This window comes from Heterodontus francisci, chromosome 6 (genome assembly GCF_036365525.1).
Source record: "Heterodontus francisci isolate sHetFra1 chromosome 6, sHetFra1.hap1, whole genome shotgun sequence".
Classification (NCBI taxonomy): domain Eukaryota; kingdom Metazoa; phylum Chordata; class Chondrichthyes; order Heterodontiformes; family Heterodontidae; genus Heterodontus; species Heterodontus francisci.
In genome coordinates, this window is record NC_090376.1 from 118,129,548 (window position 1) to 118,146,805 (window position 17,258).

The 17,258-nt window shown below is 44.0% G+C and overlaps 1 protein-coding gene across 5 annotated transcripts in view; it reads left to right on the forward strand.

Annotated features, from left to right (window-relative positions):
• Positions 1-17,258, forward strand: part of ankrd10a (ankyrin repeat domain 10a) — a 67,082-nt gene that overhangs the window by 21,037 nt on the left and 28,787 nt on the right. For 4 of the 5 annotated variants that reach the window (XM_068034172.1, XM_068034168.1, XM_068034169.1 and 1 more), the window contains one exon: positions 7,651-7,742. In XM_068034172.1, the coding sequence (XP_067890273.1) occupies positions 7,651-7,742 (92 nt within the window). Of the gene's footprint in view, positions 1-7,650; positions 7,743-13,529; positions 13,660-17,258 lie in introns of all 5 variants that reach the window. The other variant, XM_068034171.1, reaches the window with a different exon arrangement.

The window sequence follows — 17,258 nt, forward strand, 5'->3', positions numbered from 1 at the left end:
GGTTCCGCTCCGGATTTTCTGTTAGGGTTTACTCCCTTAGCCTTGGTCTCTCCCGAGACGCCCACAAGGCAGTGGGGTTGTTGGGGCCCCGACACAGGTGTAGGATGGTGCCGGTGGGAGGAGGGGATGCAAGGGGGAGGGGTAGAGGGAGGGGGTGCGGGGGGGTGCAGGGGAAGGGGGTGCGGGGTGAAGATGGTGCAAGGGGGGGGCGGGCTGGGACGGGGTTGTGAGGGGGTGAGCTGAGAGGGTGGAGCAGGGAAGGGGACGGGGGTGGGGGGGGGTGGAATCTGGTGCAGGTAATAAGCCATTTCCTCAGTGCCCACCATCGACGTCCGGAAAGCTCATCCACGTCCTTCGGGAGGTGAAGCATCATTTGGCAGACTTAGAGGTGATTACATTTGCTAAGGGGTTTTTTTTTGCAGTGGTTTAAATAAAGGCATGCAGCATTGCCGACAGTGCGCTGCAGATGCTCTCCGAGCCATCTCCCGCGGGCGCTTTGAAGTTGCGGCCGGGGGGGCCGTTCGTGGATGTTTTGGGTGTTCGGGGCACCTTTTCACAGGACTTCTCTCGGGTCCCGCAGCTCCTTCTTCACCTCAATGGACTTACCGCATGCCGTGGCTGCAGACACTCTGGACTGTGAAGACAGCAGGATCGGAGATTAAAGTATCGGCAGCTGTGCTCGTCAGTTTCATCCGGATCAATTTCATTGAGAAAACAAAGAGCGGGTGTGGCTGGGGGAGGGCAGTGGGCCCGCGCATCAACACGAGCAGAATTTCTCACCCACAGCTGTTACAAAAATTTCTAAATTCACTTGTAACAGCCCTTCAAAACACTCCCACAGGGGATGCTGAGACCAAGTGGGCCCACATCAGAGACGCCATCTATGAGTCAGCTTTGACCACCTACGGCAAAAGTGCGAAGAGAAATGCAGACTGGTTTCAATCTCATAATGAAGAGCTTGAACCTGTCATAGCCGCTAAGCGCATTGCACTTTTGAACTACAAGAAAGCCCCCAGCGATTTAACATCCGCAGCACTTAAAGCAGCCAGAAGTACTGCACAAAGAACAGCTAGGCGTTGCGCAAACGACTACTGGCAACACCTATGCAGTCATATTCAGCTGGCCTCAGACACCGGAAACATCAGAGGAATGTATGATGGCATGAAGAGAGCTCTTGGGCCAACCATCAAGAAGATCACCCCCCTCAAATCTAAATCGGGGGACATAATCACTGACCAACGCAAACAGATGGACCGCTGGGTTGAGCACTACCTAGAACTGTACTCCAGGGAGAATGCTGTCACTGAGACTGCCCTCAATGCAGCCCAGCCTCTACCAGTCATGGATGAGCTGGACATACAGCCAACCAAATCGGAACTCAGTGATGCCATTGATTCCCTAGCCAGCGGAAAAGCCCCTGGGAAGGACAGCATTACCCCTGAAATAATCAAGAGTGCCAAGCCTGCTATACTCTCAGCACTACATGAACTGCTATGCCTGTGCTGGGACGAGGGAGCAGTACCCCAGGACATGCGCGATGCCAACATCATCACCCTCCATAAAAACAAAGGTGACCGCGGTGACTGCAACAACTACCGTGGAATCTCCCTGCTCAGCATAGTGGGGAAAGTCTTTGCTCGAGTCGCTCTGAACAGGCTCCAGAAGCTGGCCGAGCGCGTCTACCCTGAGGCACAGTGTGGCTTTCGTGCAGAGAGATCGACTATTGACATGCTGTTCTCCCTTCGTCAGATACAGGAGAAATGCCGTGAACAACAGATGCCCCTCTACATTGCTTTCATTGATCTCACCAAAGCCTTTGACCTCATCAGCAGACGTGGTCTCTTCAGACTACTAGAAAAGATCGGATGTCCACCAAAGCTACTAAGTATCATCACCTCATTCCATGACAATATGAAAGGCACAATTCAACATGGTGGCTCCTCATCAGAGCCCTTTCCTATCCTGAGTGGTGTGAAACAGGGCTGTGTTCTCGCACCCACACTTTTTGGGATTTTCTTCTCCCTGCTGCTTTCACATGCGTTCAAATCCTCTGAAGAAGGAATTTTCCTCCACACAAGATCAGGGGGCAGGTTGTTCAACCTTGCCCGTCTAAGAGCGAAGTCCAAAGTACGGAAAGTCCTCATCAGAGAACTCCTCTTTGCTGACGATGCTGCTTTAACACCTCACACTGAAGAATGCCTGCAGAGTCTCATCGACAGGTTTGCGTCTGCCTGCAATGAATTTGGCCTAACCATCAGCCTCAAGAAAACGAACATCATGGGGCAGGATGTCAGAAATGCTCCATCCATCAATATTGGCGACCACGCTCTGGAAGTGGTTCAAGAGTTCATCTACCTAGGCTCAACTATCACCAGTAACCTGTCTCTAGATGCAGAAATCAACAAGCGCATGGGTAAGGCTTCCACTGCTATGTTCAGACTGGCCAAGAGAGTGTGGGAAAATGGCGCACTGACACGGAACACAAAAGTCCGAGTGTATCAGGCCTGTGTCCTCAGTACCTTGCTCTACGGCAGCGAGGCCTGGACAACGTATGCCAGCCAAGAGCGACGTCTCAATTCATTCCATCTTCGCTGCCTTCGGAGAATACTTGGCATCAGGTGGCAGGACTATATCTCCAACACAGAAGTCCTTGAAGCGGCCAACATCCCCAGCTTATACACACTACTGAGTCAGCGGCGCTTGAGATGGCTTGGCCATGTGAGCCGCATGGAAGATGGCAGGATCCCCAAAGACACATTGTACAGCGAGCTCGCCACTGGTATCAGACCCACCGGCCGTCCATGTCTCCATTATAAAGACGTCTGCAAACGCGACATGAAATCATGTGACATTGATCACAAGTCGTGGGAGTCAGTTGCCAGCATTCGCCAGAGCTGGCGGGCAGCCATAAAGACAGGGCTAAATTGTGGCGAGTCGAAGAGACTTAGTAGTTGGCAGGAAAAAAGACAGAGGCGCAAGGGGAGAGCCAACTGTGCAACAGCCCCAACAAACAAATTTCTCTGCAGCACCTGTGGAAGAGCCTGTCACTCCAGAATTGGCCTTTATAGCCACTCCAGGCGCTGCTTCACAAACCACTGACCACCTCCAGGCGCGTATCCATTGTCTCTCGAGATAAGGAGGCCCAAAAGAAGAAGCATTGGAAAGTGGAAATAGCCTAAGCGGTGGCCTAATAGAGGTTTTCAAGATGATAGGTTTTGATAGAGTAGATATTTTAAAAACTCTTCCCTCGGACAAGCGGGTGAATAACCAGAGATCATAGATTTTAAATCTTCTTCTTTGGCCTCCTTATCTCGAGAGACAATGGGTAAGTGCCTGGAGGTGGTCAGTGGTTTGTGGAGCAGCACCTGGAGTGGCTATAAAGGCCAATTCTAGAGTGACCGGCTCGTCCACAGGTGCTGCAGAAAAATTTGTTTGTCAGGGCTGTTACACAGTTGGCTCTCCCCTTGCGCTTCTGTCTTTTTTCCTGCCAACTGCTAAGTCTTTTCGACTCGCCACACTTTAGCCCCGCCTTTATGGCTGCCCGCCAGCTCTGGCGAACGCTGGCAACTGACTCCCACGACTTGTGATCAATGTCACAGGACTTCATATCGCGTTTGCAGACTTCTTTAAAGCGGAGACATGGACGGCCGGTGGGTCTGATACCAGTGGCGAGCTCGCTGTACAATGTGTCTTTGGGGATCCTGCCATCTTCCATGCGGCTCACATGGCCAAGCCATCTCAAGCGCCGCTGACTCAGTAGTGTGTATAAGCTGGGGATGTTGGCTGTCTCGAGGACTTCTGTGTTGGAGATACGGTCCTGCCACCTGATGCCAAGTATTCTCCGGAGGCAGCGAAGATGGAATGAATTGAGATGTCGCTCTTGGTTGACATACATTGTCCAGGCCTCGCTGCCATAGAGCAAAGTACTGAGGACACAGGCCTGATACACTCGGACTTTTGTGTTCCGTGTCAGTGCGCCATTTTCCCACACTCTCTTGGCCAGTCTGGACATAGCAGTGGAAGCCTTTCCCATGCGCTTGTTGATTTCTGCATCTAGGGACAGGTTACTGGTGATAGTTGAGCCTAGGTAGGTGAACTCTTGAACCACTTCCAGAGCGTGGTCGCCGATATTGATGGATGGAGCATTTCTGACATCCTGTCCCATGATGTTCGTTTTCTTGAGGCTGATGGTTAGGCCAAATTCATTGCAGGCAGCCGTAAACCTGTCGATGAGACTCTGCAGACACTCTTCAGTGTGAGATGTTAAAGCAGCATAGTCAGCAAAGAGGAGTTCCCTGATGAGGACTTTCCATACTTTGGTCTTCACTCTCAGACGGGCAAGTTTGAACAACCTGCCACCTGATCTTGTGTGGAGAAAAATTCCTTCTTCTGAGGACTTGAACGCATGTGAGAGCAGCAGGGAGAAAAAAATCCCAAAAAGTATGGGTGCGAGAACACAGCCCTGTTTCACGCCACTCAGGATAGGAAAGGGGTCTGATGAGGTGCCGCTATGTTGAATTGTGACTTTCATATTGTCATAGAATGAGGTGATGATACTTAGTAGCTTTGGTGGACATCCAATCTTTTCTAGTAGTCTGAAGAGACCACGTCTGCTGACGAGGTCAAAGGCTTTGGTGAGATCAATGAAAGCAGGGGCATCTGTTGTTCGCGGCATTTCTCCTGTATCTGACAAAGGGAGAACAGCATGTCAATGGTCGATCTCTCTGCTCGAAAGCCACACTGTGCCTCAGGGTAGACGCGCTCGGCCAGCTGCTGGAGCCTGTTTATAGCGACTCGAGCAAAGACTTTCCCCACTATGCTGAGCAGGGAGATTCCACGGTAGTTGTTGCAGTCACCGCGGTCACCTTTGTTTTTATAGAGGGTGATGATATTGGCATCGCGCATGTCCTGAGGTACTGCTCCCTCGTCCCAGCACAGGCAAAGCAGTTCATGTAGTGCTGAGAGTATAGCACTCTTGATTATTTCAGGGGTAATGCTGTCCTTTCCAGGGGCTTTTCCGCTGGCTAGAGAATCAATGGCATCACTGAGTTCCGATTTTGTTGGCTGTACATCCAGCTCATCCATGACTGGTAGAGGCTGGGCTGCATTGAGGGCGGTCTCAGTGACAACATTCTCCCTGGAGTAAAGTTCTAGGTAGTGCTCAACCCAGCGATCCATTTGCTTGCGTTGGTCAGTGATTATGTCCCCTGATTTAGATTTGAGGGGGGCGATCTTCTTGATGGTTGGCCCAAAAGCTCTCTTAATGCCATCATACATTCCTCTGATGTTTCCGGTGTCTGAGGCCAGCTGAATATGACTGCATAGGTGTTGCCAGTAGTCATTTGCACAGCGCCTGGCTGTTCTTTGTGCAGTGCTTCTGGCTGCTTTAAGTGCTACGGATGTTAACTCGCTGGGGGCTTTCTTGTAGTTCAACAGTGCAATGCGCTTAGCGGCTATGACAGGTTCCAGCTCTTCAGTATGAGATTGAAACCAGTCTGCATTCCTCTTCGCACGTTTGCCGTAGGTGGTCAAAGCTGAAAGCTGACTCATAGATGGCGTCTCTGGTGTGGGCCTGCTTGGTCTCAGCATCCCCTGTGGGAATGTTTTGAAGGGCTGTTACAAGTGAGTTTAGAAATCTTTGGAACAGCTGTGGATGAGAAATTCTGCTCGTGTTGATGCGCGGGTGGCCCTTCTGCTTGGAATGATGCAACTTCTTTGGTCTGAGTCTAACCTTGCTGCACACCAGGGAGTGGTCGGTGTCGCAGTCCGCGCTGTGGAAGCTGCGTGTGATTTGAACACTGTTTAAGGAGGCTCGCCTTGTGACTATGAGGTCTAGCTGGTGCCAACAACGCGATCTTGGGTGCCTCCATGAAACCTGGTGACAGGGTTTAATGGGAAAGAACGAGTTGGTGATGCGGAGGTTGTGGTAGGTACACAACTCAAGCAGTCTGTGCCCATTCTCATTATCCTTCCAACGCCATAGCGCCCAAGGCAGGAGGGCCATGAGTCATGGTTGGCCCCAACCCTGGCATTGAAGTCCCCCAGCAGGAACAGGTGTTAGGTGTTGGGGATGCTACTAATGATATTATGGAGTTCCTCGTAGAACTGGTCTTTAGCTTCAGGTGGGGAGCAAAGTGTTGGAGCATAAATGCTGAGTAGGTGTACTGGACCAGAGGTGGTGAGCAGTCGGATGGACAGTATGCGTTCCGAGCCATTTGAGGGAGGCTCTATCATGCTGAGCAAGGAGTTTCTGATGGCGAAGCCCACTCCATGCTGTCTTGGTTCTTCAGGATCCCTGCCCTGCCAGAAGAAGGTGTAGTCTTGCACTGCTAGAGATCCACTCGGGGGGAGGCGTGTCTCCTGAAGTGCTGCAATGTCTACATTGAGTCTGCTGAGCTCGTTGTTAATGATGGCGGTCTTCTGAGAATCGTTGATTTGTGTAAGGTCTTCTGACAGGCCAGGACACACAGTTCTGACGTTCCAGCTTGCAAAGCGAAGGGCTGGTACCTTCTTTCCTTTTTTCATGTTGTTTGGTGCGGTGTCGCAGTCCACTTTTCGGGCAGTGACCCTGAGCTCCAAGCACCCATTGAAGTAGGTGGACTGTGGCAGGACAGAACCTTATTGACCGGGGGCTGCCCGGTTTGAGGCGGGCGGTAGCTGTCCAGTGAGGTGCAATGACCTCTCCCACTGACAAAGGCAATCCATGGCGCCCAATCACTGGCAGAAGATCTAGTGGTGCGAAATGTTTGTATTCAGAGTTGTCAGGATCTGGAATGCTCGACCTGAAAAGGTGATGGAAGCTGGTTCCATAAGTAATTTTAAAAGGGAGGTGGACAGGTACTTGAGGGTGAAAAACTTACTTATGGACAAAAAGCAGGGGTGGGGTTGGAACTAAACACCACCGTTCTTTTAAAAAAAAAGCCAGTACAGGCATGATGAGCTGAACTTGGGGGATTGCACTGGGGCGTTATATAGAGAAGAGTAGAGGTGTCTGTTGGGGTGTGGTGTTCGTCTCCCATAGAGGACCTTGTCCATAACATCATGCACAGCTAAGTTAGATTCCAGATTCATTGCCCTCTGAGTATGAGTTTGCTGTAGCCCCTTAAAAGGGAACTTGACAAGATCCTGAGAGAAGTGGACATTTCCCTTTTGAAGTTGATTGGGGAAGGGTAAGTTGCTAGTTAATTATGAATGTGATGAGTTCTAGGAAACTGGTCTCCTGGCAACTTGCTTGGTTGCTTTAGAGAATTGGAGAGGATTTTCCCAGATTTCGCACAAGTTTTCTCCCAGGGAACAGTGTTGCTCTAAGTGTGTGGTTGCAAGGCTGGCTGGGTGGGTCAGATTTAATTGGCTTGATGATCACACTTTCTGTTATTGGCTAATGTGTAAAGTTAGAATGAGTAAAGAATTTAATTTTGAAATAAAGCTATCTGAGATAACACTAGCCATGCAGTCGTGAAATCTCAGTATTTGGTCTACTTTTGAAACGAGATGTTCTCTAGTTAGTTCATAATTTGGATTAATGTACCTTTATTGAAAAAGCCCAGTTTATAGCTGAATTGGGAAGTGATATTGAACAGCTGGTGTACATCGGTCTCCATACATGACACCCAGTCGCCAGACAGTAATACTTATCGCATTTCATTACAGGACGTTGTGGGAGAAACCCCTGTCCATAAAGCAGCACGATCGGGAAGTTTGGATTGTCTTAATGTCCTTGTGTCTCATGGGGCTAAAACAGAGTAAGTGAACATTTCAGCACCGCTTAAATAATCAGCACCGTAGCTCATAAACACTCGAAGGGTGATGGGTATACGACACATTTAAAGGAGCTGTATGCTTTAATTTTGACCCGAGGATTTTTCAACTAAAATAATCCCCTGAAATACTTGCCCTTAGTATTTTTCAACAACACTCTTTTTTTCCAGTAACTTCACATATTGTTCTGGTGAATGTTGCACTAAACTAAATACCTTCCAATTTATCAGATTACAAGATGGCCCTGGTGTAAGAGGTGAGGACCATTAATAGATCCTGTAACAGATCTGTTGTCTGTCTGTTATTTTGGTAGTTGGGTGGGTAAAGTTAAGTGTCGATTAACTAAAATATAAGGGCTGTATTTTCCCAGTGCATGCTCCAGACTGGAGCCTTGCTTGCTGAGAGTATAAGTTGGTCGGCTGACTCCCTGCGGTATTCTGATTACATTTCATGGACAGAAAATGTTGAGGGGTGATCCTGTAATTTTCCAAGGTGCACTCGTACTGGGTTGGTCTCTGGCAAGTATGTGCATTCAGGAAACCAGCTTCTCAGTGTTTTAATTACAGCATAAAGCTCCGTTTAAAACCAAGAGTCCAACTGAATGCAATAACTTGTTTAGCTGTTAATTTGTTAAACCTCTATAAATTAATGTTTAATAAAGAATACTACAACCTTTACCTTCTGCGCTTTCATTACTTATATTTAAAACTGGATAAAATTGTTCTTTTATGACCGTGATTTTCTGATGGAATGAATAAATCAAAATCTATATATTTAAATAATATTTAGTAACTAATTTATCATTGAGCAGTTGCTCTGTCAAGTGCTGTACTGATTGGTTTCCAAACAGTTTTGAAATTTAAATTTGAATTCTTAAATAGACTAACAAAAAGACAGACTGTAGGAGTAATTTACCTTTAAAAGGTGAAGTTTTCTTCTTTTTCCTCCAATTTTTGTAACTTGAATTCTTCTAAGTAGTTTAAGAAGCTAAGGTGTTCCCATTAAGTAGGGAGTGTGTTACAATATTTGGGTTATAAGCACTTTACTTAATGGGCTGCCAGAATTTAATTTAATCTTTTTTGTAAAATTATGAAGTTCACCTCCCCCATTTTCTTAAATTGAAACCTCTGCTGAAAAGTGTGCTCTCTGTGGAGAGCTGGTCTCGGCATGCAATGTGGGCACATTCATGCTTATCCTACTGGGTGGGGCAACTTCAGTATCTGTCCTTGGAATGTGGCATTGTGCAAACTCATTTAAAGCTTAGTAGAGTAATGATACAACAATGCAGGATTTGTTCCATGCATTAATGTCTGTTCTTAACCTTCTTGATTGCTTCCATTAATTTAGCCACTAACCCGGCATTTTTTTCTCTTTAATGTCTTCGATTTCTCCTCCTTCGTCAACTCCATACCCCACCCCCCCACCATCACTTAAAGAATCCACTATGAATCAAAGGGTTTTAATTATGAATGAACATGATAGGGTAGAGTTAGCAACTCTTGTGCTCCTACCATGGAATTTCACACAATGGGAGCACGGATTGCGAGTTTGAACTCAGAAGTCAGTGGACCCAGTCTTTTAATTTTAACCATGAAGGAGAATTCCCTGGGCATTCCTCTGAAACCCTGATAATCTCCCGCCCCTCACTGTGTGTTTCTACCTTTTTCTAATTACCGTTAATTTCACCACACATGTAACTTCTAGCTGTGAATTGTTCAGCTGTTAAGTGGCATTGTAGCCCCTGAAAATGTGAACCTTAAGTTAGCCAGAAAAAGATAATGCTATGAACATTGTGTGCTCAAATGTGAAGGTTTCATCTTGGACACATTCTTCAGAAATATTCTCAGTGGATTTTCACTAAGTTGAATTCAAGTTCCTTTAAAGCCTTGGTCCCTTTCAACCGCGAGCGATGATTCTGACAAGTAGTGTCTAGCTCTTTTGGATTTTCGCCAAGTTCCCAAGTGAGTTCCTCAATTACTTAAATAAAACTTGCGCGGTGGAATTGATCACTCACATCATTCAGTTAAAGATTTAAGTCCCTAATCAACTGGCTAAATTTGTGCTAGTTTTTTCTTAATGTCCAGATGTTTTAATTATTTAGCCATTAACAGTTAAAAAATAGCACACAAAAAAACTAAACTACATTTGCACTGGGATTACTTACACAGTGATAATTGTACAGCTATTGCATTCACATTTTATTTTTCAATCGATTTCCATGATTTTAATAAATTTCATTTGGGCAGGGAATGCTTTTGAGCATGGTTTATGTTTTTTGAATTTTATTTGGGTTGAAGATTCCATAAGCCGGAGTTATAGCATTCACTTGCCTTTTTTTTTCTTCTACTTCTCCCTCCCACTCCATCTTTCAAGGGCTTTTCAAATTAATCTCTGAAGCCTGATATTTATTAATCAGTCACATTTTCCCCAGTTTGGGTGTGTTTAGAATTGTCTTGCATCACCCAGCTATCCATTGTTATTACGAGCACCTTCCCATCCATTCTTTCAAAACTGGCTATGTACTAAGACCAGCTTTTATGGTTATTACTTTTCAATAAAATATATACATATGGCGCACACATTTTGGTGTTGTTAACATAACTGCAGCAGAGCCTGTGATGATTAAATAGCTGCAAGTCCCAAGTTCTGTGGAAGACACTTGACCACTTAGGAAAAGAGAGAACTAGCAGAGTCCAAGGGAGTTGGAAATAAACCAAGTATATGGCGTACAGTAGTGCTGCCAGTAGTAACCCCCATTAATCTTCGTTTTGTGGCCATGGGGGACACAGTATTACTCAGATGCACTCCCCGATATCCTCTTGTCTTTGTCACTATTGTGCTGGGGTAGGTTACCTTTTAAAAAATCCTCAAATATTTTGGCAGTTCAGAGAAAACTTGAGAATTTGCAAATTGAATAAAATTAACAAATGGTAGGTAATTATAAAAGAGTAGTTTCACCTAGGCAGCGTGGACAGCTGGAGTTCATCAAGGGTTGGCAGTGGGACTCTTCTGTTCATATTACCTTGATTTAGTTAATCAAAGAAGATGAAGACAAATTACATGGGAACCAGGGTCTTTAGAACCAAAGATTAGTGCAGGTTGGGCAGATAAGTAAAGAATCCCTGTTGATACTTATAAATACAAGGTAATGTATGTTGGTGCAAAAATATATTGGAAGTGAACAGTGGGGCTAGAGTTGGTTTTGACTGTTGGCCAAATATTGAAAATGTCATGACGTGGCAGTAAAGGCCACGACAAACCGAGCAATGCTATCTGCAGGCAGATCAGTGAAATGTAAGGAAGTGATGCACTATAAAGTGTTGGTGAGGCCAGAGTTGGAATATTAAGCTCCATTGTGGCAGGCATACTATTTGAAAAGCAATGATGGCACTGGACTGAGCTAGGCTGAAGGGCTCAGTGACAACTATTTGTTAGGAACTAAACTAGGATGAAGAGACCAGCACAATCTAAATGCCTTTTCCACCTTTTTAGGGAAGGAAAAACAGGGGATAGTGGTGAACCCAATGGCGGTATGCTGAAGTGCAAGCAAAGGTGCGAGAGCTTGATCCTGAATTGCAAAGTGCTATCAATTGAAGGAAATTTAGATTCTGTTGCAAGCAGATTAGACTCCTAAGTCACGACAGAGTAGGATGCAGGTTTGGCACAGGAGCAAGAGTGAAATGAAATATTGTGCTCCACGTTAAAGTGTGGAATTGCTTGTGGGCTGCCTGAATTTTCTTAGTCTCAGTTGCCTTGTACAGTTAGACCTAGAGATTGGAGTGGGGGGAAGGTGGGGGGTGTGGTTCCAGTGGATGGAAGGGCAGAAGTTGTGGTCAGGACACTGGAGAATGCAGAAACGAGTTTAGTTTAGGTTTTCTGTGACACTTCTTTCTGAAATAGAATACAAGTGTTTGCTGCAACATTTGGGACTTTTAATTTGAAACTCTTCCCTGATTAGCTATTCCACTCAAAGACATCGAAAATCAATTTTAAAAACATTTCTGAATGCTACTCCTCTATTGCCACTCTCTATTGGTCTCATCATCTATGAGCCTTTGTTGAATATCAAGAGGAAACTAAAATGGTAAGATTTTTGGATACACTATAATTATTGTTGGCAGTTTACTGCTTTTTCCAGTACACATGTCGTCAACCACTGATGTCATGGTTACCTGCCCTGGTTCCCTAGATATAACATGGATCTAAAATCTTTCTTCTTGATTGAAATTTGACAAGAGGTAGGTGGATCAGGAATTCTGGAGAAATTCTGACCTGTTTCCTATCTGTGTTCTATCCGTATTACAATGTATTCAGTTGCAGGATGATGTGTGATCAAGTTGGACATTCGTGCGTCTTTTTCTAGTTGAATTGCCAGCTCTGCTCCCAGATTGGGTCATTGCTGCTACTAGGATTTGTTTTTTTTTGTGTGGTCTTAGTCTTAAATTTTTTGTAGAAAATGCTAGTGGGATTGAGGGCATTATTTAATCAGGAAGCAATTTAATGGAACCCAGGAAGGTCCATGGGAAATACCACTTTCGGGAGCAGTACATGGGGATGGGGTGGGGTCCAAGTACCATCTACAGGAATTGGAGGGAATGAGTGTTGCTCATCTAGGAGGACCATAGATGCTTATCAACTGACTGGGCCTTTTGGAGCCAGTAGGGGAAATAAGAAGGTGGATGGTTTCTTCAGGATGGAAACAGCCAGACTTTCTGGTTGAAAGGATGTTATTTGGATGGGCAAGTAATGGGACTAAGGAGGAAAACCCTAGGCATCAGTTGAACCCTTACACCCATGCCCTTGTATGTGCAGTAAATGTTTTCTTCCGGTACTAGTGCCCTCTGTGTTCAGTGAGGATAGCCTTAAGTCCCTACACTGCAGCTTAATAGGATTCCTCCAGAGGTGCACACATGTACAGAAAGAAGTCACCTTAGCCAAGGTGTTGATTTTCATGCTTCAGGTTGCATCAAAATTCAGTCGAGCTCTGCAGTCAAAATTGGGGCAGGTAAAATAATCAAGCATGGTAGCAGATAAAATTAAATAAGCTTTCTAAATTTTTCTTGGGGCAGGAGATCCCTAAATGGTCTCTCCGAGTTGGATCAGATGTATGGCATCCACCACATAAAGCCAAGTAAACGTTAATCGTAAAATATTTTTGAAAAGGGGATATCAGATACCAGAAGATTGAAGATGTGGAGTAAAGTTTAAATGATGCTGTAAATAGTATGACTAAATTAGAACATGGGGATATCCGAAATTGCCTCGGGAGGGGGGGGGGGGGTTACTGTAGATACAAATTATTAATATTGTAATGATTTTTCACCCATTTCAATTTTTTAGAAGTAAAATGTTTCCATCTTTTGCAGGTAAATACTTGGAATAGAGAAATAATCCATATATCATGCACTTTAATTCTTTTTTCTTTTATAGCAGCATTTTAATTCTGCAAACCTCATTCTGTATGGAGCCCACGTTAGTATATGCTGCTCCAGAAATTAAAATACTCCACATGAATGGATAGAAGTATTCCATATATTTACGGCCAGTACAGGACTTGGAAATAATATGAAATGGGTTAAATGGCATTATTAATTCAAGATGTATTCATGTTCTTGTTTCATTGTTAAGATTACTTTCACCAGCACCCCTTAATCTGTTTTATTTGCCATTGCCCATGTAACTGTAACAGTGCCGAGAATTGAGTCTTTAAGAGATTGAAAAATGTCAAATGTTTTCCAGCTACGTAATTTGAATTTGACTTGATTTTGAAGTAATCCTAGAAAGGGGGATCATTCCCAATAGAAACGCTGAAACTGCCACAGGGGCTTCATGGAAACCTTACAGTTGTGGCATTGAGTGCGCAGTATCGCTTCCCCTCAGCACACAAGGCATACCGTTGAGGTATTTGTTGTGGTGATTGGTTTTAATGCTATGTAGGAACTGAGTTATAGATCTTTTAGTTGTGCATGCTTTGTTTACCCTAATTTAAAATTACTTCAGATATGTAAACTAATATAGTTAAGTTGAGAAAATTTTGTTTTAATGTAAGTTTTACAAGAAAAAAAGTGGTTTACTTATTGAATTTAATTGCCGCATGATTGTAATCAGGAACAATTTAATGGTTGAAAGCGATATGAAACTTGCAACTTATTCAGATCTAAAATAATAACCGCTTTACTGTAGAGAAAACTGCAATAACAGTGTTAACTTACTGTTTAACGCCATACTTTTAGAAAGAAGCTAAGAGTTCCTTACCACTTTTTTAACACCTTCTATTTTCTTCTACTCATTCGTCCTCCCCTCCCTGCTTGAATCCTACATGTCATTGTAAGAAATTGAGTCCCATTAGATTATCAATCCTACAGGCGAAAATTAAAATGTAATTTCAGTTACATAAAATTGGTGTTTTTCTTAAATCCCGGTTCCACATTTCCACTCTGTCGTATATCTGTAAATATTGCTGTCCAACCCCAATAAAATGTTTGCTTTATAATACAGGCAACAAGTAACTTGTCAGCAGTTTTTGGAAAGCCATTTTCCAGAACTACAACATGTCTAAAAACAAATATATTAAAATTCTTTCCCTGCAAATGCACAGTGGCTTTTCACTCTCCATTTTCAAAAGCAATCCAATTTTGTTGTTGTCAAGGTATCCAGATCATCAGGCCAATAACTTTATTGTGTGACTCAGTAACTCTGGAAACCCGTCTTTCAGAAGTGACCACAAAGTAAGCTGCCATTGTGTTTGAATGCTAATCTATTCTGCATTGGACACAGGTAACAAAGTGGTGACTAGGATAATTTGGTGTGCCTGTTTGTTTGTTAAATGCTCCTGTTTGTATGCTGGTACATTTCCCAGTGATGCAGCAACGAATCACTTCCCACTATTCACATCTTTCTGTTATGTGATCTGATCAACTCAGGGCAGGTTTGGAACTGCTTCTGTGCCTTTATCATGTGGATGTGCGAAGCAAGAATCCGTCGAGATCAAGATTTTGCAGCAAAGCAGCTATGGTGAATGATGTACAATAATAACATTGGGCTGCACTGAGGGTTCACAGAACATATTTATTAACCACCCTGGCATCACACGCTTGATATATGCACCCCTATTCTGATCGTAATTGTAGTTGGGATTTATTAATTGAAAGTGATGTGGACACACAATATTGTCGTTAGAATATCAGTACCATATAGTAGTTAGTAGTGACCAATGTGTTTTCTGCACTATTCACTTCAGCTGTGGGAAAACTCCCAAATGATCTTTTGTGCATTCTGTCTGTCCATCCTTTGGATGTGTGTTAACTCATGGTCCTGTCTGCCTGTTCAGGTGAGTGTTAAAGATCCCAGGGCCTGATTCAAAGAATAATAAGCAGTTTTACTAGAGTCTCAACCAACATTCCTCCTTCAATTGCCAACGCCAAAAACTGATTTACTGATCGTCCACTGTTTGTGGAGTCTTGCTGTGCATGTATTAGCTGCCTTCAACAAGAGTGACTAAAAAGAAGTAATTCAACCCATGTGAAGCATTTTGGAACAACTCAAGGGCATGATCTAACACTGCATAAGAACAAGTTCTTTTATTTCTTTCACCTAAGTTTGGGTTGAATCAGCAGGATTTCCTCCCAGGTTTTGGTTTTCCAGCATTATTTTAGCAACTGACCCAGCAGCTTAGGTGGGAGCCCCACTCCTTTGTACCCCAACCATTTATCCAGCCATAAAGATCTTCCAGAATCAATCCTGCCAGATGCCAGCAGTGCTCGCCTAGATGCTGATATTCTTATAATTTTGGACCATGATCTACTTCGTGATGTGTGCAGTACTCCTAATACCTTCTGCAATGGAACGGAGGAACAGGAGGAGCCATTCAGTTAGACCATGCCTGATCTGCACCTGAACTCCGTTTTCCTGTCATATCCTTTGATACACTTTACCCAATAAAAACCTATCTATCTCAGTCCTGAAAGGTCCAATTGTCCTAGCATCCATCTATCCTTGGAGCTGTACGTAATCCCAGGTGATCGCTTGGGAGCTGACACTTTTGTTTGGAAAAAATTTATGTTGCATTTGCTGAGTTTAATAAAGTATATTTTTCTTCCTGGACACTATGCAAAAAAAAAAAAGCAGCTTTTATATTGTGATGGAGTGGAAAGGTTTCAGTGGTCAGATGAGCTCCATCAGAGGCTTCCATTTGTACTTATTGTTGAATACACAATTCTGCCACCAGGCGTTACCAGGTACCATATTTGACTTGTTAATGGTAGAAATCTAACAGCATCAACTACTGAAAAGCCACAGGGAAGGACTGTGCCCACAGTGCAGCACACTGCCAGGGATTGAAAAGAGTACAAGACCAGACAAGGTCAGTGTTGAGTTTTAAGAGCCTGAAGATTGTATGGGAAAGGAAGTTTTGTAGGAGATGAGTTCCAGTTTCACTCCTTTGGAAGTTTGGAGTCAGACACTGTGATGAGTCTTAATTTCAGGGCACTGAAGAAGACGACCAACGGCATGTTTGGAGCTTGGAAGAAGCAAGAAAGGACAGTGCATAGGAGCATCTGAAACATTTAAAATGTAACAGTTGAGAGAAATAAGATTTCAGTGCTCATTGAAAGGAATTGGATGAATTGGAGCTTTTGAACAGTCAGAACATGTGGTCTGAAGGTGATTGATTGAACATGCAATGGAATCATCAGCTGAAGAGTGGAATAGGCATTAATATAAAGAAGGAACAGCGAGAGAAAAGACTGCACCCTGAGCTAACAGAAGCAAAATAAATAAATCAATTGCGGTACAGTTAGAGCAATCTGAGAGAAAACTAGATTGCCATGAACATAACTTTGGCAGGAGATGCAATGGTACTCTTAAGTGCACCGTACCAGAATCCATCAAAGCCTTCTGAGATGTTCAAGTCAATGAAATGATTCACCAAGAAGTATGCAATGATGCCACTAATGGAATGGTTATGCACAACACAATATTGGTGGTTGTGGTTTACACTAGAAGTGTAAAGTGTTAAATAATTGAAAGGTTAACTACAGCTTTCATTATTTTAGAAAGTACCAATATAAGGGCAAATGCTCGCGGGTTAACAGTAATCAGCTTTGTTCAGGTTAGGATGAACTTGAGCAAGTTCGCATGGAGAAGCAACAATGGACTGGAGGGGAGAGAGAGAGATTATGAAGACAGCAAAGGGTAGGGGCACATGTTTTGAGGATACTAGGAAGGTACCCCGAGGACCAGTGGTCTTACTGGAGTATCAGATTCAACAGACCTGGTGGTCATGATGGCAGAAACAAAGCAAGATTGGCTATATTCCAAGATCATCAAACTTAAGTTGAAGGCAAAAAGTGCAGGCACAAGCTCATTTGCAAGAGTTGTGGATAATTGGGCTTGTAACCATTCTTATGAAGCCAACATTTTAATATTTTGAGAATATTGTATGCTGAAAAATGTTTCCTCAGCTTGGCTGAGGTGCATATTATATTCCTGCATTATTTTCA